The sequence below is a fragment of the Tetrao urogallus genome (genome assembly GCF_951394365.1).
Source record: "Tetrao urogallus genome assembly, chromosome: 25".
NCBI lineage: Eukaryota > Metazoa > Chordata > Aves > Galliformes > Phasianidae > Tetrao > Tetrao urogallus.
Window position 1 is genome coordinate 781,945 of NC_136838.1, and position 25,370 is coordinate 807,314.

Sequence of the window (25,370 nt, forward strand, 5' to 3'; positions counted from 1 at the left end):
TTGCTTAGCACAGTGTATCTTGGCTTGACCATTTTAATTCAGACTCTTTTCCACTGAACAGGGAATAATCTTGGAAAGTAGTTCTCAGGAGGCTGCCACAGCACTGAGGATCTGTTTCCACCCAGCAGGAAGAAGCTTTAGGCTGTGTCAGGGAGGGAAATGGTTCATGGCCTGACCTTGGAAAGCTGAATGCATTTGTTTCTTCAGTTACATTGTGGATCTGGAGAACAACTTCTGTTCAGCTTTATCTTAAGCTCATATCCTCCTGTTTGGAGAGATCTGAAGTCTGTCATCTTTGAAAACTGTCTTTTAGGACTATTTAAAAATGATGATAGTAAGCCAAGCAATGGATAGCATTGTGGCAAACAAGACAAAGTGACCAAGATCCTTTTTTCCTGTGAAGGTCCTGTGATCTGCAGAGGGTAAAGAACAAATGAAATCATCTCAGAGTGGATGGATATAGCTCTGCAGCTACATGGAAAGGTGTTAGGATTAAATGTGGGAAAATATCAATACTGCAAGCAGATTCTGCTTTAATTTCACCATAACCACATTCCTGGGAGATTTTGGCTTCGATAGGAGCCCTGTGCAATTGTGCTTTTGGAAATGCAGCATCACTTTTGGTGGTAGCCCAGGGTATACCCATGGAGATATTACTGGTAATGCAACAGTCAGTGAGTGCAGGGCAGATAACAAGTCTTTCACAACCATTTACAAAGGTTTAAATTATCATTTGTTTTCCTGGAAAGATGGTGAGGCCATCAAGGAGAATGTTGGAGCAGCAGGGAACAATCCCTGTGCAGACCAGAGCAGCTTTGAGAATTACCCCGGCCCTGGCAGTCCACCAATTTTCACTCACTTCTGTCTTCCTCTGATTTAAGGAATGGAAATACCACTTCTGAAAGCCAGCAACAACTGAGACATGCTGATTACCCACGACAGGGGAGACAAATCCTGGGCTGCTGCGCCTGCTGTCTGGAAAGCACACATTACATGTAGCCAAGGCTTCATTAGCTTTGGGTCTTCCTGGGTGGCAGAAGTGCCACTTGCAGGACATTGCACAAAGCAGTCCTTCCATTACAGCCTTCTGAAGAAGACAGACTTCACACTGGGCATTCGTTCTGCTAAGGCTGAAGGAGTGGGCAAAGATCTGCGTACATGCATTTGTGTTGAGAACATAGCTGTGGGTTAAGCAGGAAGTTCAGGGTAGCTGTACTTAGTTTTTGGCCAGACTTGAGTCTGCCAAACATTCCTAGCCCAAACTTCACATGCTGTGCTGTCTGCCCTCCTCTACCTTTAACAATGAGTACAGTTCTGCTGGGGTCACATTAGGCATCTGACAATAATTGGCAAACGGAGCCCTTTTCGTCTGCTTGCATCACTAGTAGGCAACAATTCAGTGCTCTAGGCTGTAGTTCTCAGGCTGTTAACAGGAACAGCCCGGTGCCACTTGTGTTCTGTCCCCACTAGGAGCTTGGCATCCTGAGCCTGTGGACATTTTTGTGGTGTAAACTGTCTCCCAGTGCTTGCTCATGCTTCAGTGTTTGCTTTCCCAGTTCTTGGATGTAGTCACTGCCAGCAGGCAGGACTTGGTGCCATCAATTGAAATTCATGCTTATCTCTGTAATCCTATTGTTTATTTAAAGTGAACAAAGAAGATACTATGGGCAGCATTACTCTTCCCTCTGTCCTTTCTTAGCATCATCCTTTAATCCATATTAATTTTTATTAAAATGGTTCTCTTTAACATCTTTTTAGCCTTTTCCTTGTCTGCACAGGCTCTGTTGCTTCCACGGCTCTGATACCCAAAGGAAAAGTCACAAGGCTATTAGCACTGTCTCAGCATTATAGTTATGTCTCCCCAGGACTGCATCATGTCTGGATAAGACCCCCTTGCTACTACTGGCTACCAAAGAGGTAAAGCTGAAATGAGGAGAGCTAAAAAAATCTCCTTATTCTTAATTTAGGACTCTGAAATATCTATGTGTTTCAATTACCAGTTATAATAAGGATGTTGTGTGCAAATTTGCTGAACTTGAATGAATTTTCCTCTAGCTTTCACCTTCTTGTTACTTGGAGCATTTCACTATGAGCGGTGGTTGCTGTCGTCCGAACAAGTAAATGAGATGCTTTTTATTTATACCCTCTCGCTGAGAGGGACGTGTATTGCCAGCTTGTGTTTTCCAGGATCAAGATAACTGCTATTCCTTTCAACAAGCATTTTTTTTTCACAACTTTGCTGATGAAGTTATTTTTTTCCCATAAAACGCAGTTCTCCTTACTGAGGTCTTGCTTTGGAATCCAATTTCGTTCTCCCTCCAGGTAGTTTCTGTGGCACCATTAACTTCAATGAATTCTCCCCAGGTTTTGATTAGAAATTCTGCTATTTTTTAGCACGTGCTTGTAAAGGCTCAGTCTTCAAGGAACAGCGGTGAACTTGTAGCTTAACTTACTGTGTAACAGAGTGCCCAGAAGTTCTGCCAGGATCTCTGCACAGGGTTTGATGAAATCCTTGGCTGACTGTCTTTAAGAAAATTTCTTATCTCTACCTTTGCACAGTTGGAACTTGCCACGCCTCGTGTTGAATTTAATTCAACTTCCACTTTCTTCTGTGTTAGTCTATGAAGCTGATGCCGGATTTCTCTTCCTTCCCTGATTTTGATCCAAAAACTCCTAGTATTTTGTCTGATAAAATAACTAGTTTATTTTAGTAGTAATATTCTTTAACCTTCACATAGGCTTGAAGTAGACTGAGGCCTGGGTGTCAAACTCGTGAGTGTGCTGAGAGCAGTGGCTCCATTCTGTGCATAACTGTTCACGTCTGCGTGTTGAAAATGGGGACCAGTAGACAGATTCAGAGGCAAGTCAAACTGCGGTGTTTGGTGACCGTATGGTCTGTAAATTGCATCAGGAGTCCTATATCATTAAAGATCATCCATTCATCTTTTCTGTATCCTGAGGACCTGAGAGTTGAAACTTAGGATTTGCAGACCACCATCTGCTCAGAGTGAACTCTGCCTTCCAAGTTAATACTGACCACAGATGTGTATCTGCTTCTACTGAGTTTTACAACTGAGTATCTGAGTGGCAGTACTGGCTGGCTTTGTACATTTTCCAACCTAATGCAATCAGGAACTGAAGCCCAGAATGTTCCCCCATCTGCAGGGCACTTAAATCCATGGCAGCAGAATCAATTCTGCATTCAGGGTCCCCTTTTATCTGCTCATCACAGAGAAGCAACAGATGCGCAGCCTCTTGGAAAAAAAGTAAGCTCATTTGAAGTCAAAATACAGATTTATTCTCCACCTTCAATTGTAACAACACATTTGATAGTGTTATAGCAGAGACTTTGATTTTGCATTTTGGGTTTGGTGAAGGAGGCTCCAGAGAGCACCAGGTGAATGCAGCACATGTAGGCAGTTGCCCCAGTTTCTGCACAGGTCACTGTGTGCTCTTGGAACACCAGAACTGAGAAGGAGAGCAGCGCGCAACTTTGCACAGAAAGTCATTTAATATTTGTGCTGCTCATCTTGTAGCCACCATGGAAAGCAGAAGCTAAGATTGCTTTTACATGGAACACCACAGAATCCCATAATTGCAGAGTTGGAAGGCACCTCAAGAGATCATTGAGTCCAATCCCCTGCTAAAGCAGCTCCCTACAGGAGGTCACACAGGTAGGCGCCCAGACAGGTCTTGAATATCTCCAGAGAAGTAGACTCCACCACCTCTACAGGCAGCCTGTTCCTGTGCTGCATCACTCTCACAGTAAAAAAGTTCTTCCTTGTGTTTGTATGGAACTTGGTTTCAGTTTTTGCCTATTGCATCTTATTCTGTTGCAGCACACCACTGAAGAGTCTGGCCCACCTTCAAAATTTGACTCCCATGCTTGAGATATATAAAATGGTGATGAGATTTCCCCTCCTCAGCCTTCTCTTCTCCAGGCTGGAGAGTCCCAGCTCTCAGCCTTTTTTCACATTGAAGATGCTCCGTGCCTTCAGTCATCTTTGTGGCCCTCCAAAGCTTCTGTCTTTTTTGAAGTGAGGAGCCTGGCACTGGGCGCAGTGCTCCAGCTGTGCTTCCCCAGAGCAGAGCAGAGGGGAGCAGCACCTCCCTTGCCCTGCTGGCCATGCTCTGTGCAATGCACCCCAGGGTCCCATTGGCTTCTTGGCCACCAGAGCTCACTGCAGGTGCATAGTCACCTCTTCGTTACCAGGACACCCAGGTCCTTCTCCGCAGAGCTCCCTTCCAGTAGGACAGCACTCAGTCTGTACTGTTGCACGTAGTTATTCATCCCCAGGAGCACAACCCTACCTACACTCACTCTTGTTGAAGCTCACTGTGTTCCTCTCTGCCCTTCTCTATCCCGTCCAGCTCTCACTGAATGGCAGCACAGCCCTCTGCAGTGTCAGCCACTCTTCCCAGCTTCGTTCTATCAGAATTCATCTTCATTATTGATGGAGATATTCAATGGAGGGATTTTGAGAGTTTATTCTCAGCCCAAAGTGGCTGGTTCGTCATTCTTGTAAACTCTACCTAGTTGCATTTTCCCTTTGGAGAACATCCTGTTTCTTGCACTTGGAAAGGTACCCCTGCAGCATTTCTGCCACATGTCTGCCATATATCTGCTGTGTGTCTGCTGCACATCTGCTGGTTATGTCCTGCATATGTGCTGCACTTCTCCATGTCCCTGTTTTGTGTCTGCTGTGCTTCTGCTGTACATTTGCTGGATGTGCACTGCACATCTTCATTGTGACTACTGTGCACATGTTGTGTTTCTCTGTGTCTATTTTGTGTACAGTGTAAGACTGCTATGCGTCTGCTGTCTTCTAGATGTTTAGTGTTTTATGCACGTATGTTGTATGCATGCTTCATGATTACTGCATGTTTTCTCTTTCCCAGTATTTACTGAACATGTATGCAGTCATGCTGAAGGTGGAAAACTCGTGTATGCCTGGGTGGCTTATTCTGAGTATTCTGAAACACACTAGTCTCTCTCAGCCATAGGTCTGTTGCTTCAAAAAACTACAAGTTCTTGCCAGAATACAGACTGGAACCTGGGAGATGGACCCTACAGGGTGCTACTGAGATTGGCTGTTTTCTCAGGGTGCCCAGCCATCCCAGGAGCTTCTGCCTCCCCTACAGAACTTTGGGAATGGAAACCAGAGGAAGAAAACCTTCAAAAATCCCCACTGCTCAGGCAGAACTTCCAGGAAAAAAACAAGGATAAGTTCAGGAAAACATGGAGTGGTGTAGAATGATGGCACACCTGCTGTAATGTAATTTTCCTGGGCTCCATCAGCAGAGGGCTGGCCAGCAGGGACAGGGAGGTGATCGTCCCTCTACTCTGATCTTGTGAGGCCCCATCTGCAGCATTGTGTCCAGGTCTGGAGCCTCCAGCACAAGACAGACAGAGAGCTGTTGGAGAGGGTCCAGAGGAGCCACGAAGATGATCGGGGACTGGAGCACCTCCACTACGAAGACAGGCTGAGGGAGCTGGGCTTGTTCAGCCTGGAGAAAAAAAGGCTGCAGGGTGACCTCAGTGCAGCCTGCAGTACCTAAAGGGAGCCTACAAACAGGAGGGGAATCAACTCTTTGAAAGGATAGATAACTGCAGGACAAGGGGAAATGGTTTGAAGTTGAGGGAGGGAAGATTGAGGTTGGATGTCAAGGGGAAGTTCTGTGCTGTGAGAGTTGTGAGGTGCTGGAACAGCTGCCCAGAGAGGCTGTGATGCCCCGTCCATCCCTGGAGGTGTTCAAGGCCAGGCTGGCTGGGGCCCTGAGCAGCCTGGGGTGGTATTGAATGTGGAAATTGGTGGCCCTGCATGTGGCAGGGGGGTTGGAGATTCATGATCCTTGAGGTCCCTTCCAACCCTGGCCATTCTGTGATTCTGTGAGACCTCAGGATTTGAGGACGAACTAGCAAGAGAAGCTTTGCAGTAAGCACTAAATGGCATGGGAGGAAGGTAGAGGCACAGTCACAACATCTATAAGGTCACAGGCAATGTTTGGGATGCTGTTCTGAAGCAATGAAGGGATGCTGAGACAATGTGTATCTTACCTGTTTTCTTTGCTGGTGGCAGAATACTGGAGGGTCCAGTTTGCTATCTAAATTCACATCAGGAGCAATGCATAATATTTCTCAGCAGTGATTTGGTACAAGGAAAACAGCACAGACGTCTGTACTCAGCTGGGTGATGCTGTGCAGGCGGTGCAATAAACAGTATCAGCCTGGCCTTTGTGAGAACAAACCAGATCCATCCAGAGAATTGAGATTGTTGTTTGAGTTGCTTAACACATTCAGGAACAGCTAGAGAGGCAGTGTTCTTAGTGTTGCTCCTGCAAGGTGACTGGTAATACTAAGCCGCTAATTTTTTCCTGAAAGCTGTCCTTAGTATTTCATTTTTTTCTGTGCTTTCTCACTGAGTCACTTCAAGGAGCATATTGGATTGCGGGGTCCTCTGGCCTCCATGAGAAGTGGAAGCAGATGCTCAGATTCTTATTTTAGATCTTGAAATCCTTTTATCTATTAAGGTCACTTTTTTCTTCTAAATGTATCCAAAGCATATACAATCTACGCAGGGGTTTGACAGCATTTTGGTTTTGGTAGGAGGTGAGGGTTCAATTATGCAGTTTGCTAGAACAATGAAATATGAGCAATGAAGGCATTTCTGTTCCTGGCTTTAAAAGTAGGTGTTCCAATTCTGGTTTTAAAGTAGTAATCTCATGAAAAGTACTGGAAAGGACCATGTCCAGGCTGAAGGCTGCTCTCAGCCAAGACTCTGAAAAAGGACAAACTAGGGTTTGTTCTCAGATGTGATTTCCTCACAGCTGCCATCTGCAGCGACACAGACCAGCAGCAGAGCTGTTACAGAGCACTAGGGAAATGAGAAGAGACTGTTATCTGGAAAATGAAATGAACTCGCTGGTCTAGCTGAGGTGAATGGACTTGTTTCCAGAACGAAAATCAAAAAAATAAAGCAACCAATGCTTTTATAGTTTTTAAAAATCAGATTTTGGTGTTGCTCCACTCAGCCGCATCCGTACGTTTGCTCCTGTGCTGAGGCACAGCTTAGCTAGAGGTATTTCTACCAGTAGATGAGATATATATGTAGTTATGAAAGTGTATTTCACAGTGAAATGGATTGTAGGGAACAGTAGGGAACGTAGAATCATGGAATCATGAAACAGTTGAGGTTGGAAGGGATCTCAATCCAACCCCTGCTCAAGAAGGGTCACCCAGAGCAGGGTGCCCAGAGGACCATGTCTGGATGGCTTCTGAAGACCTCCAAGGATGGAGGCTGTGGTCAGCCTGCTCCAACGTTCTGTCGCTGTCACAGTGATGAAGTGTTTCCTGATGTTCAAACTTCGGTGTTTCAGAATCATTCTGAACTGCATAGCAGAAGCTGCCTAGTGTGATTTGATCACACCACCATCTCTGTGCAATGATGATGGTAGCTATTAATTGTCAATCACCACCCCCAAGCAAACTACCGAATTGGTTGACATAAAGCTTGATTAATTCAAATGAGAATGTATGATCGATGCCAAACAGTATAAATCTGGGGCAATATCCTGATTAAATGACTGTGGTGGTGTTAGAGCATGCATAGGTCTATAAGTGGAAGAGTCTTCATTAATAAATTCAGCAGTGAAATACAGAACAAGATCCCGTAGCTGAAAGTATAAACTAGATGAATTCAGATCCCAAATAAAGCAGCCTTAACAGGGAGGATTGCTTCTTACTGGTATTCTGCCACAGAACATCTTTCAGTAGTGATTTTAGCTCAAATTCTCATTCTCTAAAAGTCATGATCCCTCAACAGTTGCAGGGTCTGGATGAACTCTCTACTTATCTGTTTACTGGCTTCCCCCAAGTGTTCGGTCCTTTGTTAGAGATCTTGCAAGGGGCTGCATTCTCATGACTCCACACTGACAAAGTCACGGAGTATGGGCGTCGCGTGAGTTTGTGGATTTCATGTTTTCTTTTGGGAGACTTTTTGGGGAAGTCTGCTAGTTCATTTGTGGATGTGTAGCATGGCACAGCGTGGTGTAGATACCAAGCTGAAGTATATGTTTGGGTTGGGTTTCATGTCTTCTTTGCTATGTGTCATTGCTTAAACTGATAAAAAACGTTTGAAGATGAAGAAGCTATGGCCAGCTTGTCTGGTTGGCAGTTTGGAATGCACATAAGTTTGCCACTCAGAATAAAAGAGCAAGACTTTGTCCACACTGAGCATATGCAGCACTGATGAGTTATATGCACAAGGAACAGCTGCCCTTGCTCTGTTCTGATGATGAAGACTTCACTTGCCTGTGGTTTTGGGGGTTGTTTGGTATCTAGGAGTCTCTGTTCCCATGTGAAAAGATCTTGAACTGTGTCTAACTTTGTGGCTATGGTCCCATTCCTTACCTAGGATCCTACCTGCCTGCTCTGCCTTATCAGAGTAGACCTGACTGTGCCTCAGTTCTTCACTCCTCCATGTCATCTTAAGAGGGTCATGCTAGGCATCTGGAGCTCGGATTTTACGTAGTCTGACAGCCTGGAGTCACAAGAGTAGGTCTGTTTTCAGCTACTATGGCTGCTGCGAACAAATCACTCCATGAGCAATCTGCAGAAAAAAAATGTATAAGGACATTTAGTCCCCATGAGGGGGTGGAGCATCTCCATACCCCATGCAGTTATGGAGTTGCTTAGCTACATAGGTAGCTGCCATCCTTTGGGCCTGCCCTCTCCTGCCAGCCTGATGCACTTCAGGCAGCACCTGAGTCTCCTTTGTGCCTCTCAGTTTGGGAGAAGCACTTTCCTTGGACACTTTCCTTCCTTCTACTCCTCAGGGATGCTGACACCAGGTACAATTGATCCATACTTAGATAGGGTTAGAACCGGTCACACCTGTGTCTGTACCACAGGTCTCTCTTCTGGCCTCCACATGCTTTTAACTTGGCATGCATTTCTATGTGTCCTACTCAGCCAAGCTTTCACTCAGCATCCCCCTCTGGAGTCCATCATGCCCACCAGCCCACCTGTGGGACCTTGAGTCCCTGCTGTTCTGGTCAGCTCACCACAGCACCTCACCTGGCATGTTGATTCTGCTCCAAGATCCAGCAATCCCCACATGCACAGGTACTGTCCACACCACATACTGCCTCCAACCACACATGGACTAGCTATGTTGGGTCTAAGGAAGAGAAGTAGTTTGGGTTTTAGATCTTCAGTGGCCTCTCCCTCAGAGGACCAGGATGGGGCCAGACTTGCTCTCATGCTTGTCTCTGCTCAGGTCCCTCTCTTACTGATGTGAGAAACTTCCAGATCTGCTCTAGGCAAATCAGTCTCCCCAGTAGATCATAGAAGAGCTCTGCCATGACACTTGGCCATTAATCCCCAACCTAAATTTCACTGTTGATGACACAGGGTGCTACCTGTGTTAACAACCATACATTTTGTGCAAGTCATCAGAGGAAAGAGGAACAGAAAGCCAGTCTTTCTGTGCAGCATGAGCTTTGAGCTCCATGACCCTAGCACAGTGCATCGTAGCTGAAATGATGGCAGTCATTTCTCCCTCTGTCCCCTTTGCACAAATGTGTAGCTAATTGGGGCTTTCTGAACAGGGAGGTCAGAAGTCAGCTATTAAAATTTTGTATGGTGACTCCATTCGGTGGGAATTAAATGAGACTTATTTAAGCTTGGAGTGAGGGAGTGGATTTTGGCAGAAAAAATGGCGTTTAGTAGACTATTCAACTGTTCTCATGCACCAGTAATATGTACAGAATGTCCAGTGGCACTCTTCAGAAACAGAGGAAAAAATTGTTTTTAATTTTCAGACCCAATGTGTGTGGCTCAAGGTTCCACTCGTACTGCTGCCCTGGCTGGAAAACGCTGCCTGGAGGGAACCAGTGCATTGTCCGTGAGTATCCATTTTCCTACTGAGGGCACCAAGGGGACTCACTGCCACGTGGGAAGGAAAACATAGCTCATGCTTCAGCAGATGACAAGACATTTCATAATCCACAAGGATAGAAGCAGTAATCGTTGGGTGTTCATGTCTCTACTACTCTTGTTCAAAGAAGGGTTGTTGCAGTCGGTCCCATTTAGTGCATGGCCTTTTGTCTTCTGCTAAGCTGCTGCTGTTCCTTGTTGCTTGACAGCTTCTATGTTTGCTCATAGGAACAATTTTAGTGACTCCTGAGAAAGTAATTTTAGAGTCTTCATTCAGATGAAATAATTTGGCTGCTAGAACAAGAGCTAGATGCTGCCATTGTAAGTACATTATCATGTGAAAGTGTCCACAAGCAGGAATTTGCATCTTTCTTTCAGTGTCCTGTTTCTAAAGCAGAATGCTGACTTGTGTGGAGCACACCTCTGTTTCAACAGGTAGCTGTCATGTTTGGAATAGAGCGTTATTATACTCTCAAGTGCTGATACACACCTATACAATCCATTAAGGGCCTTGGGACCTGTAGCTGGTGATTCTCACTTCTGTAGAGTAAGGCATAAGCTATAGGGAGATGAAGGGGTCTGCCCTTCAGAGGATGCTCCCATGGGATAAATAAATGAGATTCTTACTGGAAACAAAAGGCATCGTTGTGCCTGTGTTTGATCATGCTACGTGAAGCACAGTGAGCACATACTGGAAATGAACGGTGTCCTGCAGATATTGACCATATCCTGGACATACCAAATAGCAGAAAACACTCTGAGCTTGGATTTGCCCATATCTTAGATTTCTGAAAGAACCTTCTACATTAGAGCACGTTTGGAATGCTTTTTTTGCAAAACTTCCTAAAAATAATGGACAGTGAGATATTTCAAGCTGGGGAAAAACCATAGGTTTTCTGGCATCTGTGACATAATGTTCGCAAGTTATTTCACTGAAATAACTGAGCTGAAAACTCAGTTGTCTTAGTGAGGAATGCCTTGTGTTTCCTAGAAGGCAGTTGTCCAGGATCTCAAGTGCACAAAGCTGAGCCCAGAGCTGCAAATCTTGTGCTTTTAGAAGAAATGGTGTCTAGTGCATCACAAGTGATGGGGTCAGTTTATGTGTCCTTGCACACACTGAGTAACCAGTGCCATCGTATGGCAAGCAACTCACTGAAAATCAGCAGTAAGTAACGACTCCAGAGTTAAGTGCATTTGACTTCACCCTTGGTGATGGAAAGATTGAGTGGTAAGATCGGTGTTCTGCATATTCTCCTTCACCTATGGGAAGAGATGAGCGAACTCAAAAAATCATCACCTTAGGAAGTCTGCCTCTCTGCGGAGAGCAGACACCCCATGAAGCACGTGGGGCTCCAGTTTAATTCTGATTGAAGCGAAGGGTTAAGGAACTGACAGCCAAATAGCCGTTCGGTGGCATGCAGGGTTAGTAACACTGAGGGTTGTCTGCTGACTTCTCTCATAGCTGTAAACATGCCATCTGGGCTGGAGGTCCTCAGGGAATTCTGCCTTGTGATTGTATTTATAAAACACACAGAGATGAGGTTTCATGGGACTCTAATAAAATCTGCTTACACAGGTGAAACAATATCAGCTGTCAGCTATGCTTTTGGCTCCTATGGCATGGGAAGGGGAAGAGATTAACAGGGGTTCCTGACAAGAAAGGATAACATGAAGGCATCGTGCTAATGCATCTCTGCCTGACTCAGCTAAGCCTTCATTCTGTTGGAGCCGCATCGCAGTAACAGTCTGCTTGCTCCAAGCCGAATGATGGACTGCACAGTGCTTCATGGGTCACCAACATTTTAAAGAAACCTGTCTCACTGAATGTCACAGTGAGTGCAGACATTTTTGGCAGGGAGATTCCACATTTTCTTCCGGGGTGAATATGCGGTAACAGAGGCAGCCGCAGTGTGTGATAAAAGGAAGACATCTTTAGGATCATAGACAGGGTTGGAAGGGACCATGCAGGCCATCCAGTTCAGACTGTGCCATGAGGTGGGTGCCAGACTGGCCTTGGGCACCTCCAGGGTTGGGGCATCTCAGCTGCTCTGGGAAGCCTGGAAGGAGCTCATGCCCTGTGAATGAATGGATCCTTCTCTGCCATTGTTCTGCCCATACCAGGGTCCTCAAAATGTGGCCCATATTCTTCCCCAGGTTATTCTTCAAACAAGGTGAATTCACACCCCTTTGACAGCCAAAACAGTGCCTGTAAGCTCCCACAGTAGCATGTTGTACTAATCACTGTCTCCTTCTCTTCCTCTAGCAATTTGCAGGAATTCTTGTGGTGATGGATTTTGTTCACGGCCAAACATGTGTACGTGCTCCAATGGGCAGCTCTCTCCCAACTGTGGCTCAGCTGGAGGTAAGAAAACAGTGGTGGTGATTCTTCTCCCTCTGGAGTATTTATGTGATTTCATAAAAATTCTGCAGTCACAGTAGGCTAGCGGGTCCTAAACTGACTTGGGCAGTATTTGCAAAATCTTTTATTTCTTTTGACTTATGCTTCTTTAGTATGAGAAATCTTGCAGGATAAAGCTCAGAAACTGAATTTCACAGCAGCAAATAGCAGCACTCCATCCACTCCTGACTGCTCCTTGAAGTGGAATTAAATCCGTCACTGTTTTTGTTTACTAAACAATTATTTTTTCCAATGTTAAATTCATTCATGTTTTGCTTAGGCTGTGATTTAAATGTCAGGGAGAGTCGCTCAGTGCTTTCAATGAACTGCAGTGACACAAAGTTAACGTGCTGGCAGAGTTGGGAGTGCAGAAATTCCATTGCCACTTTTTCTGCCTTTTTCTCTCCTCTCAGGCTTTCAGGACAAAAACCTGAAAGGAGGTTCAGGGGGAGCTCGGGGAGGAACTTGTGTGGCTGAGGTTTTTGAAAAATACTGCACAGAAACAAACTGTGGAGGACTCTGAAGAGTGACAGTCAAATATCCAGTAGGCAATTCCCATAACCCTTTGGTAACTCTTTCAGAACATATTCAAGATGAGATTCTGTGTGCAGATGCTCCATTACTCTACGGCATATGGCTCTGCACAGAAGGCACTCCTCCTGTTTGAGTCTGAATCATACAACCATATAACTGTGGAATGGTTTAGGTTGGAATGGACCTTGAAGATCACCTCGTTCCAACCTCCTGCTGCAGGCAGGGACACCTCCTGCTAAACCAGGTTGCTCACAGCCTCATCCAGCCTGGCCTTGAATGCTTGCAGAGTGTGGGCATCCACAACCTCTCTGGGCAACCTGTGCCAGTGTCTCACCACCCTCACAGGAAAGAATTTCTTCCTAATATCATGTCTAAATCTATCCTATTCCAGTTTAAAGCCATTTCCCCTGTTAGTTGGCCTTGTATATTCACTGGTGTGGACTTTCTGTTCCTCTGTGCAACTTTTCCCACTGTATCGTATGGTTGAAATGGATCTGGGATTTATGGTAGATAGCAGGATGAATAGGAGTCAGGAGTCGACGTGGCAGTGAGTAAAACCAGTCACTGCAATCTAGATGAAGGAAATCATGATGAAAAAGTCAAAGATAGGTGTTGTCCTCTCTGTTAGCTGCTTAGTGGGACTGTGGCTGGAGCATTGCATCTGGGCTGCCATTGCAAGAGGGATGTGTAGCAGATGAGGATAGATCAGCAGCGGGCTTGAGTGTGTGTCCTCGAAAGTGAAGCTGGTGGAACTGAGCTGATTTAGTCGAAGAAGAGCCAGAAGGATCTGTGAGTTCTGGAAGCTATGGAGGCAGTGGAGTCAAACTTTTCTTGGTGGTGGTAGCCAGTGTTACAATGCCTGCTGGCCACAAGTTGCAGCTTGGGATGTTTGGGCTGTACGCAAAAGGGTGGCGCGGTACTTGGGCAGGTGACCAGGGGTGTGGGAGATCGCCTTCCTTGGGTGGCTTCAACCCTTGGCCAGAAAAAGAGCCATCGTGGCCATGGGGAGGCTGGATGGAGCCATTCAGCAAGCCCTGTAACCAACCTGTGTGTGTCTGTGCACGACTCTTTGGAAAACAGCTGATACCTACCAAGCAGCTGATAAAAAGCAGACAAAATCATCCGAGTCCTTCATAGGACTCAGAGGCCGGAAGGAGGTGGTTATCAAGTACTCTTGCCCATCCAGAGGAGCCGGTGAGGCCTGTATGTATTGAATGTCAGGCAGAAATTCTTCACTCGGAGGGCAGTGAGGCCCTGGCACTGCCCAGAGCTGTGGGAGCCCCGTTCCTGGAGCTGCCCCAGGCCAAGGATGGGCCCTGAGTAGCCTGAGCTGGGGGAACCCAGCGCATAGCAGGAGTGGGGTTGAGGGGGCTGTGAGGTCCCTTCCAACACCAGACGTGCTGAAATTCTGAGTTTATGGTCTGTGTGTGCAGCTGGTGGCACAGTGTTTTAAGAATGCTGATTATTTTTTCCAGGGCTCTATGCAAGGTGCAGAATCCAGTGGGATTTTTTAGGTCTCACGGCGATTGCTGGAAACAACTCAGTAATTTATTTTCCACTATTGCCCATCTATAGGCATGCAATTGTTAATAAAGTGACTTGCGTCTGACTGCAGGCCAGAGACCAAGCCCCGTCAAGCCTCAAAACCACATTCAGAGCATGACACAAAGAAGGAAATTCTCAGTATCTGATCCCAGAGTGCCACGTTGCCCTTCAACCCTGCAGATGTCCCCAGAAAGTGCTCAGCACTGAAGCCTATGTGAGCACTGCTCTGCAGACCTCACCAGTGCTCTGCTGAGAGGAAGGTGCTGGAGACACAAAAGTTTCTGGAATGAGGGTCCAGATGTTAGCAATCACAGAGGAATGCGAGGAATGCTGTGAGCAGTATATACATTTGGGCACAGACTTGGCATTCCTCTGTGCCTGGGGTGGATTTCAGCAGGCACTCCGGGTTAGGGGGTAGGGTTGGTTTCTCTGCAGAGGCTTTATCAAATCTGGCATTCATTGAGGGGATGTTTGTATCTACATTTATCATGAATGCTTCAGGGAGGTAAAATAGTCAAACAGTACATTCCAGAGGCAATAAAAGCTGCTCTGCCTCTCTCTGTCATAACAAAAAGTTTGGTTTCTTACTTGACATATTTAAAGAGTAATTTGCAAGTGGCTGTTTAGATAGTAGCAATCTGTTAGCAGACATAAAACTTGCCTGCAGACTGCACTGCTGATGGCTGGCAAATCAGCCACAGCCACGATCCTTTAAAATAAAGTAACACTGATCCAGTGCAATGGGAAGAGTTAATTAGGGTGAATTGTCATTCTCTTTTTCCTAGATATTTTGTCTCTGCTATCTTGGAAGATCCCAAGGAAGTGTAACAGGCCTTTCAGTTCTTGGTTGAATTATGTTCACTCCAAATCTAGCAGACCTCTCAGTGCCAGTGCTGCAGATAAATGAGATAGCAATGGGATCTCAGGGCCCTTGGGATCACAGCAGCAGTAAGGAATAGGACCTGCTGTGAGCAATCACTGCCAATTAGCTGGAAAATTTCTGGATGAGTGTCAGGGCATTATGTCTGCACTCCAAACTCCTAAATTTTCTCAGCTTCATTAAATCTTAGTCCTTGCTGAATGCATTGAGTACAAAGCAAAGCAGACTGTAGGGAAAAGCTCTGACAGATGGACAGCGGACAGACATACATTTCCTAGCTACCTCTTTCTGGGTGGGTCTCCCAGATTTGTGGCATGTAATTGCTTTCCCAGCACTGATTAATTGTAGTGAGGGATGTAGGGTTAGAACATGCTGGAGACAGAGCTGTTTCCCAGAAAGACTGGTCTCATGTCTGGCAATCTGGGCAATGCTTTGAAGCCCTAAGCTTAGTTTCTTTAATGATTAAGTTTCATCTAAATTTGGCCTCATCTCTGGCCATAAAGCAATAGGAAGGACTGTAGACATTATAACTAATTCAAACCATACTAGAAATATATGAATTAAATGTACAGCACATGTGCTTAGCATTTTGAACGCAAAGCTCCAAGACTTCTCACTCCACTCCTTCCTGTCAGGCCTTCTATGAACAAAGCATGAACCATGTAATAATCCTTATTGGACACTTACGATTCCTGCTGCCTTTTGGGCAGATGTTTCACTTGCACTGCCCCCAGCTCTTCTCTTTTGGAGCTGTTGTTACACGTAGAGAGAAGACACAAACCTCATCTGAGCATCTCCTTACATGTGCATTCCCTTGTCCCACCTTCTTCAAGCTGCCAAGTCATAGGACAACAGAACTGTTAGAGTTGGAAGGGATACTTAAAGGTCATTTAGTCCAACTCCCCTGCAGTGATCAGGGTCATCCACAGCTCAATCAGGTTGCCTACGGCCTGGTCCAGCCTGGCCTTGACTGTCTCCAAGGATGGGCATCCATCACATCACTGGGCAACCTGTTTCTGTGCCTCACCGCCTCTGTTGTAAAGACTTTTTCCTTATACCCAAATTAATTCTCTCCCCCCTTTTAGTCTGAAACCACTTCCCCGTGTCCTGTCACAGCAGACCCCAGTAAAGAGTCTGTCCTGTTCCTTCTTACAGCCCCTTCCGCTACTGAAGGCAGCACTCAGGTCTCTGCAGAGCCTTCTCTTCTGGGGGCTGGACAGCCCCAGCTCTCTCAGCCCTCCCATCCTGGCAGGCAGGAACTGTGATGTACGTGCTGAAAAACAGTTTTTACTTAACTTGCTATAACCTGAGGCACTCGCAATTTGAGTTGTCATTTTTGACAAAGAAAGAATGCGTTGTTCCAGGCATTTCAGTAACAAATGAGAGCTGTTTGACCTGTATTTGTAAGTCAGAGTTTAGTAATAAACCTCCCCTTTGGGGCTCCTCTGCTTTAATATCACATTCCTTAAATATTGTATAGTAATGAAGCAGTTAAACCTAGTGCTGGCGATGTGTCTCCATCAGTGTAAAACTGCCTGATTCTTCTGTATTACTGTTGTTTTCCTACAGCGTATTATTCACATTCATTGCTCCATAATCTACAGTGGAAGCTGAACTTTAACATAGAAAGAATAGATAATGCATGCTTTTCATTGCAGATTTGTTAAAAAAACATCTCTTGTAGATGGATTTCATTAATAAGGCCACATGGTCATTGGAAAAAGAAGAGAAATACCTTTAACATTTATGATTTTCCTTCACAGAATAAATTCTACTCCCAAGCCCCCTCAGCATTTAACATGCTTGTAATAAGAAAACGTTTTAAAGATTAAATAACCCAGGATGAGAAAAGCTTGAAAATAGAGCAAAAACTTTAAAATAGCTTAAAGGGTACACAAATATTTGAAATGTGTAGTATCCTAGAAGAAAGAGAAACAGGAGTAAATATGCCCTTACTCTCAGTCCCATGTCTTTAGAAAAGACACAACTTCAGGTGTTTAATCAGGGTGGATCCTGTAATGAAGGATCCTCTGGTTTCCATAGAATGATGTCTATTTCTGTTAAAGACTGCTTGCCATAAGAGAGCAATCCCACCTTGTCCTGTGTGACATGGCCTTGAAGTGTCACCTCCCCTGCCTGTAGCATTCGTGTCTTGTCCCTGTTTCAACAGTGCAATGCTTCCAGCTGTAGTACAGCCCAAATGCCTTGTGTCCAGGGAACACGGAACAGACTACAGTGTTCATAGTTGTAACAAGCTCTGGAGTAATGTTACCTCAGTAAAAGTACAAGCCTTTAACCCACGGTGGGCACATATTCTATGGCAAGACTTCAGCAGTGACTTCGTTTAACTTGAAGGAATATTTAACATCACCTGTGCACTGAGAGGAGAGGAGAGGAGATTAAGAAGGTTACAGATGGGGTGTGCACCTCCTGCCATGGGCTGTTTTTTGCATTGTCTTGTAAGACTTCTCTGCTCTTCTCCACAGTCCAAACCTGCAATGTCAGATGCATGAACGGTGGAAGCTGCAATGAGGAATCTTGCCTCTGCCAGAAAGGTTACACCGGAACGTACTGTGGGCAGCGTAAGTACTTGCAACACCAGCTGTATGTGTGCACAGAGAGCAGAAGGGCAAGGCTAGGCTTGTACAGCCCCATAAATAGAGAGGTCACCTTGCACGTACCGATGTGCTGGTTGCAGCACAGACTTTGATGTCCTCGCTGCGTTCTGCTCTCCATTGGAATCTCAGCTCACTCTCACTGGCACGTAGGTTACATTTGTTCTGCCTGGTGTGGCTGGGAGAAGATCAACGCTGTTACTACAGCCATCCTTCTGCTTCCCCACAGCTGTAGGTCCAAACTGCCCTGCACTTGCACAGCCATCCAGCGCTGCCCATCGTGCACTGCTGACCTCAAAGTCATGACCTGCCTTGACTTGCACCTTGCTCTCCAGGCATGAGTGTGAGGGAGCTCATATCAAAGATATGGCCTTTGAGTGCACATCTCTTGGCTCTCAGCCTGAGCACCCCATGCTAGGAAGGGCAGGTGCAGCCTTTGCTGATTGTCCCCTGTTGTTTTACAGCTAGCTGGAGTTACGTTTTATTTCTCTGTAAATATTTTTAGAAAATATTTTTAGGAAAACAGCATATTCTCAGGGAAAAGTCTTCCTGTGGGAAACCTTCATTCTAGCACAAATGAAGTCTGCTTTCAATTAGAAGAGGAAAAACCTTTTTAAAAAAGGCAAAAATGTTTTGGTTATAAACAATACTTGTTACATTTTGAAGATTTATTTTTTTAATTCTGCTAATGTGACAGCACTGACTGTCTATAAAGAAACCCCAACGTGGTCACCCAAAGAAACTTCACAGTGATTTATAACTTTATCTTGTATTTTGTCAAAGCATCTTTACTTTTCATAGGGAAAAACTGCATTTTTTTTCCCCAGTGCCCTATGAAAGGATTTGGCAGTTAAATGGTTATTTGTATTGTGGAATAAACAACTGAAGAACTTATGTGCTGTCTGTAATAAGCAGCTGGCAAGCAAGTATGCAGAAGAATATTAAAAGAATCTCTGATCAAATGGAATTTTACAGGCAAATTTCAAATCCATGTATGAGAACTGCTGAGGTTCTTGGTGAAATCTATGAGAATTTTCTTTAGGACAGACAAAAGACCATATTTTCCCTAAGCTTATCCTCAGCTACAACTGATTCATTTTTGCTGGAACGTTCCAAAAAGTTCAACTGAAGACAGACACACCGTATGGAAAATTTCATTCTGAACAGTTAAAGCTTGGGAAAATTGTAAGTAACAGCAAACCAGAGCTTATACTGGAGCGTGCTAAGCAACCTTTATTAAGTGCTGCTACCAGCTCCACCTATAATATCCTCAGTAGGGTTTTCGTAACGGTTCAGATATTGGCAGCACATCACTGGCAGGGTGGGACCCCGCTGGCAGCATTCCAGCCAAGCAGTTTTCAGCTTCCTCAGCTCTGAAATGGGTGTAACCTTTGAAGGCTGTGATGTGCAGCAGCACCTGGCCTCTGCTGCCTGGCACTTGGCACGCAGCTAGTGATGGCCACGCTCAGGTGCTGGACAAGATTGCTGTGGGTCTCACTTTTCAGGTGAGATTACGTGTCGTATTCAGTGTGCCAGTGGTGCTAGGCAACTGAGTAGCTCAAAGGGTGAAAATTTGTGTAGGAACTTCAGGAAAACCTTAGCAGCCCTAATTAGTCCCAACAAGTGCTGAGATTTTAATAGCTCTGTGGGATCCTGCCCCTCTCAGCCTGTCATTGCCACTCTGTGCAGCACTTGTGCTGAGGTGACTGCTGACTTCCATCATGTATTCACACACAGCAGAATGCCAGCTCGTGTGGGTGTACTGAAGAAGGTAGGTCTGAGGAAGACAGGTGTTTCCATTTTGGGAGCTGGTGATACCACACTTGCTACAGCAGAATGTGGATTGTTCACAGAAGAAACCAAATTTCCTGACTTTTCTCAGGCTTGTGTTCCTTTACCTACTGCTCACAAAGGGACTTCCCACTCCCATTCTGATCACAGAATCTGCCAGAGGGTCTGATGGAACAAAAGGATGGTTACTTTAATCTTGAGCTTCCAGGATCTGCAGTCCTCTTTCTCCTCGTGCCTTTGGCTTTCAGGCTGGTGCTGTAGCCTGAGCAATGGTGATCTCAAAGGCATAGAAGTGGTTCCTTACTGCCTGAGGTTATTGAGAACAAACTCCTATAGGATCACACCACGTGACAGAAAATGAAAGCACAGCTTGTCCATGGCACCAGAAGAGCAAACAGAGAAGATGCAGCCTCTGATTTATGTTTTTTAACCAGCCCAAGGAAGGGAGTTCTCTGTAGGAGGGATGAACCCCTCTCCCCTCACAATGGCTCTCACGAGGGTCCCAGCTCCATCTAGTTTGCTTCTTCAGCCTCTGTGGAGGAAAGACAGGGCACAGAGACCCTTTGGATCCACAATCCTTCACAGGAGTTTTGCTGTGAAGGATATAGCTTCTTTGAAATAGCAAGACTTAAAGGCAGTCATTTTCAAAACAGTTGAAAGTGTTTCACTTCTAGAGGAGTTCCTACCAGCTGAGCTTTATTCATGTCTCTGAATAAATCAGTTCTCTGGAAAGTTATTTTTCTCCTGCAGAGCATTATTTCTTGATATCACTGCCAGCCTGAATGAACTCATCCTACCACAATGTTAGCAAATGATGACTTGACGCCAGTGCCTCCTAGAATGGGCACTGACACTGTGCCAGAATGTTTGATCCATCCATTCAGTGTTCCTCTAATTGCCAGGGAAATCAAAACCATTGGGTCCTCCTGACGCACATGGTGGTGCAGTCAGAACAGCAGGTTTAGTTTGTGGTCCTGCAGGATGAGCACCCACAGCTCACACGGCATACCTGTCTGCCACTTGTTTCCTGACCCTGCTTTCCACCACCACTTTCATTTTCTGCCTCAGTCTAATTGTAGGTAAACCTGTTCCCAATAAACTTTGTCCTGTTTGTCCCAGTTTTGTTTCTTTGTACCCAAATTTGCTATTTCTGATATTATTATTGATGCAGTCTCAGCCTTGCATGCTATTACCAATACAGTTATCCAAATACTGCTGGCCTTGTAAGACCTCTAAAACACCCTCAGAAGTCCCCAGTCAGTTATTTGCAAGGTTTGGCAATTGCCCACGATTTCATAGAATCATAGAATCATAGAATCACCAAGGTTGGAAAAGACCTAAAAGCTCATCCAGTCCAACCGTTCACCTATTCCCAATAGCTCCCACTAAACCATGTCCCTCACCTCACCTCCCAGTAAAACCCAGCCAATGCTTGCAGCACAACCTGTAACTTTCTTCAGCAGCTCACATTCTTACCTGTCACAACCAGCAACTGCTCATGTCATGCAGGTTTTTCAGCTAGAAAAGCCTAATCAGTGACATAAGTGTTCTGCCTTTACTTCCGTCATGTTGACAGGAGATTTTCAACTAAGAATAGCAGGGCTAATCTGAAGTCAAAGAATGTTTGTTTGCTGCCATATCACACTGGCCTCTGGTTCTTCCTTGCTTCAGATGCATGGGATGAAATGGCTGACTGCTCTCTTCTCACATTTTATTGTCTTCCTGTTCTCCTCTCCTTAGATTTAAATCGCCTTTATGCAGTTTCTCATCTGTATAAATTCATCTTGACCTTGACATTTAAGTCCCAGTGCTGACCTGAATGAGCTTGAGATTCCATAGCACAGGAAATCCTCTCAAGTGAAATGGGAGTTTGTAGCCTTTTTATAAATGGTTTCACTCATAAACAGGAAATCATTTTTGAGGGGAAAGAAAAAGAAAAGATCATGCATTTCTCGATATGTTCACTACATGGAAGAGATGAATAACACAGAGTAGGTGATAGATATCCTGAGCTCTTCCAGCACTACACAGCTCACGCTGTCATTTCCCTGAGAGCAGAAATCACTGATTTCCATTTCTATTTCAAAACAGCTGTCTGTGAAAATAGCTGTCAGAACGGAGGTCGTTGCATTGGACCAAACCGCTGTGCTTGTGTTTATGGATTCACCGGCCCCCAGTGTGAGAGAGGTAAGAAACATCTTCATATTATCACTGACTGAGCATAGGAGTTGTATATTCAAGTATGTATGCTAGAGATACTTGATTCTAAGTGAATTTCTTCTCAGTTTCCTAGCCTGATGATACAGTCCCTAATTCTGGGATTTAACTGGGTCTGAAAAAGGTTTACTACAGACATTAGAACTGTCTTGTGAGAGAAAACTTCATCTCTTCCGCTTGCATAGCTGATGGTATGGAATTCTTCCATTATATTCAGTATGAATATGGTGATTGTTTTTATATATAGTTAGTTTCAGTTTTTATTAACTTGTCTTATTTGAGAGATGATGTTCCTCAAATACATCCTTATAGCCTCAGAAAATCTTGTGGTGCTGAGATCCACCGAGTAATGAAGTTTTTTTCCTAATCAGTGCAAATGTTCCCTCATCTTGGTTGGTTCTTCCTTTGCTCAAGAGCCAAGGGCACCAACTCATGCTGCCATTCCAGTGGGAGAGCAGTCATGACTCAAGTTTATTGGGCATGGTGGTGAAGTGTTGACGGTTGGACCTGGTGTTCTCAGGTCAGTTGGACCTTCATCATTCTATGATTCTAATAACAACCCCATGTCCAAAGCACTCTCTGGGATCTCTGCTTATCAAGTGTTAAGTACGTAAAGTGCCTGCTGTTCTGTGTCTGTGGATACTCCTCACCCACATGTGGCCTCTTGCAGTAGCTGTTAAACATGAAAATACCCTTGTGCTCAGCACAAAAATTGCGTTTTTCTCTTGGGCATTTCCTTGCTTCTTTTCTTGATCACCAAGGAATGGCTTAGAAATGCCAGAAAGCCCCTTACCATAGCATCCTCATAAAGGAAGGTGACACTATCAGCCCCTTCCTATTCACTGAGAGAGGAGGGAAAATGGGCTAGGACTGGGCCTGGTCTTGTTCAACATCTACATCGATGACTTGGATGAAGGAATAGAGTGCACCCTCAGCCAGTTTGCTGATGGTACAATGCTGGGAGGAGTGGCTAACACTGCAGAAAACCGTGCTGCCATTTAGTGAGAGCTGGACAGGATGGCGAATGGCAGAGAGGAACCCAATGAGCTTCAACAAGAGTAGGTAGGGTTATGCTCCTGAAGATGAATCATAGAATCACAGAATCACAGAATAACCACATGCATCAGTACAGGTTAGGGGCTGCCATGCTGGAAAAAAGCCCTGAAGAGAAGACCTGGGTGTCCTGGTAACGAAGAGGTGACTATGCACCTGCAGTGAGCTCTGGTGGCCAAGAAGCCAATGGGACCCTGGGGTGCATTGCACAGAGCGTGGCCAGCAGGGCAAGGGAGGTGCTGCTCCCCTCTGCTCTGCTCTGGGGAAGCACAGCTGGAGCACTGCGCCCAGTGCCGGGCTCCTCACTTCAAAAAAGACAGGGAACTGCTGGAGAGAGCGCAGTGGAGGGCTGCAGAGATGGGGGGGCACAGAGCATCTCCTGGTGGGGAAACTGAGAGCCGTGGGGCTGGTCACCTGGAGGAGGCTGAGATGGGATCTCATCACTTTATAAATATCTGAAGTGTGCAAGTCAAGAGGATGGGGTCAGGGCACTGGGCATGAACTGGGACATGAAGTTCCAGCTGAATGCGAGGAAGAACTCTCAGCTGCTCTCAGCTGCCCAGAGAGTTGGTGCGGTCTCCTTCTCTGCCAATATTCAAGACCTGTCTGGACACATTTCTGTGTACCTGCTGTAGAGAATTGCTTTGGTAGGGGTTGGACTTGATCCCCAGAGGTCCCTTCCATACCCTACAGTTCTGTGATTCTGTGAAAAGAAATATAAGCTAAAATTTTTAATGTGCCAGTAATTCTGGCCAAGCACTCACCCTGCATCTTGTTCACCTCCCTCTCCCTTTGGATGGGGAGAACGTAGAAAGAAAGTGAAAAGACTCATGGATTATGATAGTGTGAGTTTAATAAGGAAAGCAAAAACTGAATGTGGAAGCAAAGGAAAATAAGGTATTCATTCACTGCTTCCGATTGGCAGAAAGATGTCCAACCACTTTCTAGGAGGCAGGGCCTGAGGCAAGGCAACACCCAGAACCATGTTATTTTCCTCCTCCCTCCTTTTCCTGAGATCTTACTGCTAAGCTCAAGTCATATGGCATGGGGAGTATCCCATCAGTTAAGTCCCATCTTATGACTGTGAAGAGAAAAGGGACCTGGGGGTGTTGGTTGATGCTCAACTGAACCTGAGCCAACAGTGTGCCCAAGTGGCCAAGAAGGCCAGTGCCATCCTGGCCTGCACTGGAAATGGTGTGGCCAGCACGAGCAGGGAGGTGAGCATCCCCTGCACTCAGCTCTGGTTGCAGTGGCCGCACCTCCAATGCTGTGTTCAGTTTTGGGCTCCTCACTACAGGAAAGATGTTGAGGCCTTGGAGCGTGTCCAGAGAAGGGCAACGAAACTGGTGAGGGGTTTGGAGCACAAATCTTATGAGGAGCAGCTGAGGGAGCTGGGATTGTTCAGTGTGGAGAAGAGGAGGCTCAGGGGAGACCTCATTGCACTCTGCAACCTCCTGAAGGGAGGCTGTGATGAGCAGGGGTTTGGCCTCTTCTCCCAGGCAAACAAACGGGACCCAAGGAAATGGCCGCAAGCTGTACCAGAGGAGGTTTAGGTTAGACACAAGGAAGAACTTTTTCTCTCAGATGGTGGTCAGGTGCTGCAATGGCCGCCCAGGGAGGTGGTGGAGTCGCCGTCCCTGGCAGTGCTCAAGAGGCGTCTGGATGAGGAGCTATGAGACCTGGTTTGGTGCTTGTGATAGCAGTGGTTGGTGGGAGGACGATGGACACGATGATCTTGTAGGTTCTTTCCAACCTTGTGATTCTAGGATTCTATGATTCTTTACTATGCCTCCTTCCCAGCTTCTCGCCTAGCCCCAGTGCAGTGCACTGTACTGAGTGTGAGGGTCAGGGGGCTGGGGAGAAAGCTTTGATGCTGTGTAAGCACTGTTCATCAACAGCTAAAACATCAGTGACTTCTCCAGCTAATTTTGGTGCCTATCTTGAACCAGATTTCCAAGGTTCTTTGAGGCTGCTCAGGAGTGCAGCTGCTTCTCACTGCAGCAGCTGAGGAAGAGTGATGTCCAAAGAACACATGCAGTTAGGGGACTAAAAGCTTTTGCTGGTTTAAGGACTTGGACAGCTTGCAGGAACTTTGCCAGACACAGTCTGCAGTTCACCAGGCAAGCGCTCAGTTCCTATGGTGTAAGGACCATTTCTGCAGCCTCCTGCATCTTTCAATATAGAATCAAACTCCTGCAACAAGTCCCTCAATTTGACATGGTCTTTCTGCTGCAAGACACCATTTCTTTGGGCTGAAGAGGGTGAATACCACATACCCTCAAAAATGAAAACTAATGATGTCACCAGAGCTAACAGCTGTTGGTTTTCAAATGAACAAAGACTTAAAACCCAGAAAGTCGGTTTTCTAACATCTGCAAGTTATTGTTATGATTTGGTACA

General features: G+C 45.6%; 1 protein-coding gene across 1 annotated transcript in view; it reads left to right on the forward strand.

Moving 5' to 3' along the window:
* FBN3 (fibrillin 3) overlaps positions 1–25,370 on the forward strand; it is a gene marked incomplete at both ends in the record, with an annotated part of 122,674 nt that overhangs the window by 12,649 nt on the left and 84,655 nt on the right. The window contains 4 exons of the mRNA XM_079546590.1: positions 9,823–9,905; positions 12,201–12,299; positions 17,781–17,876; positions 21,792–21,887. Coding sequence (XP_079402716.1) covers positions 9,823–9,905; positions 12,201–12,299; positions 17,781–17,876; positions 21,792–21,887 — 374 coding nt within the window. The remainder of the gene's footprint in view (positions 1–9,822; positions 9,906–12,200; positions 12,300–17,780; positions 17,877–21,791; positions 21,888–25,370) is intronic.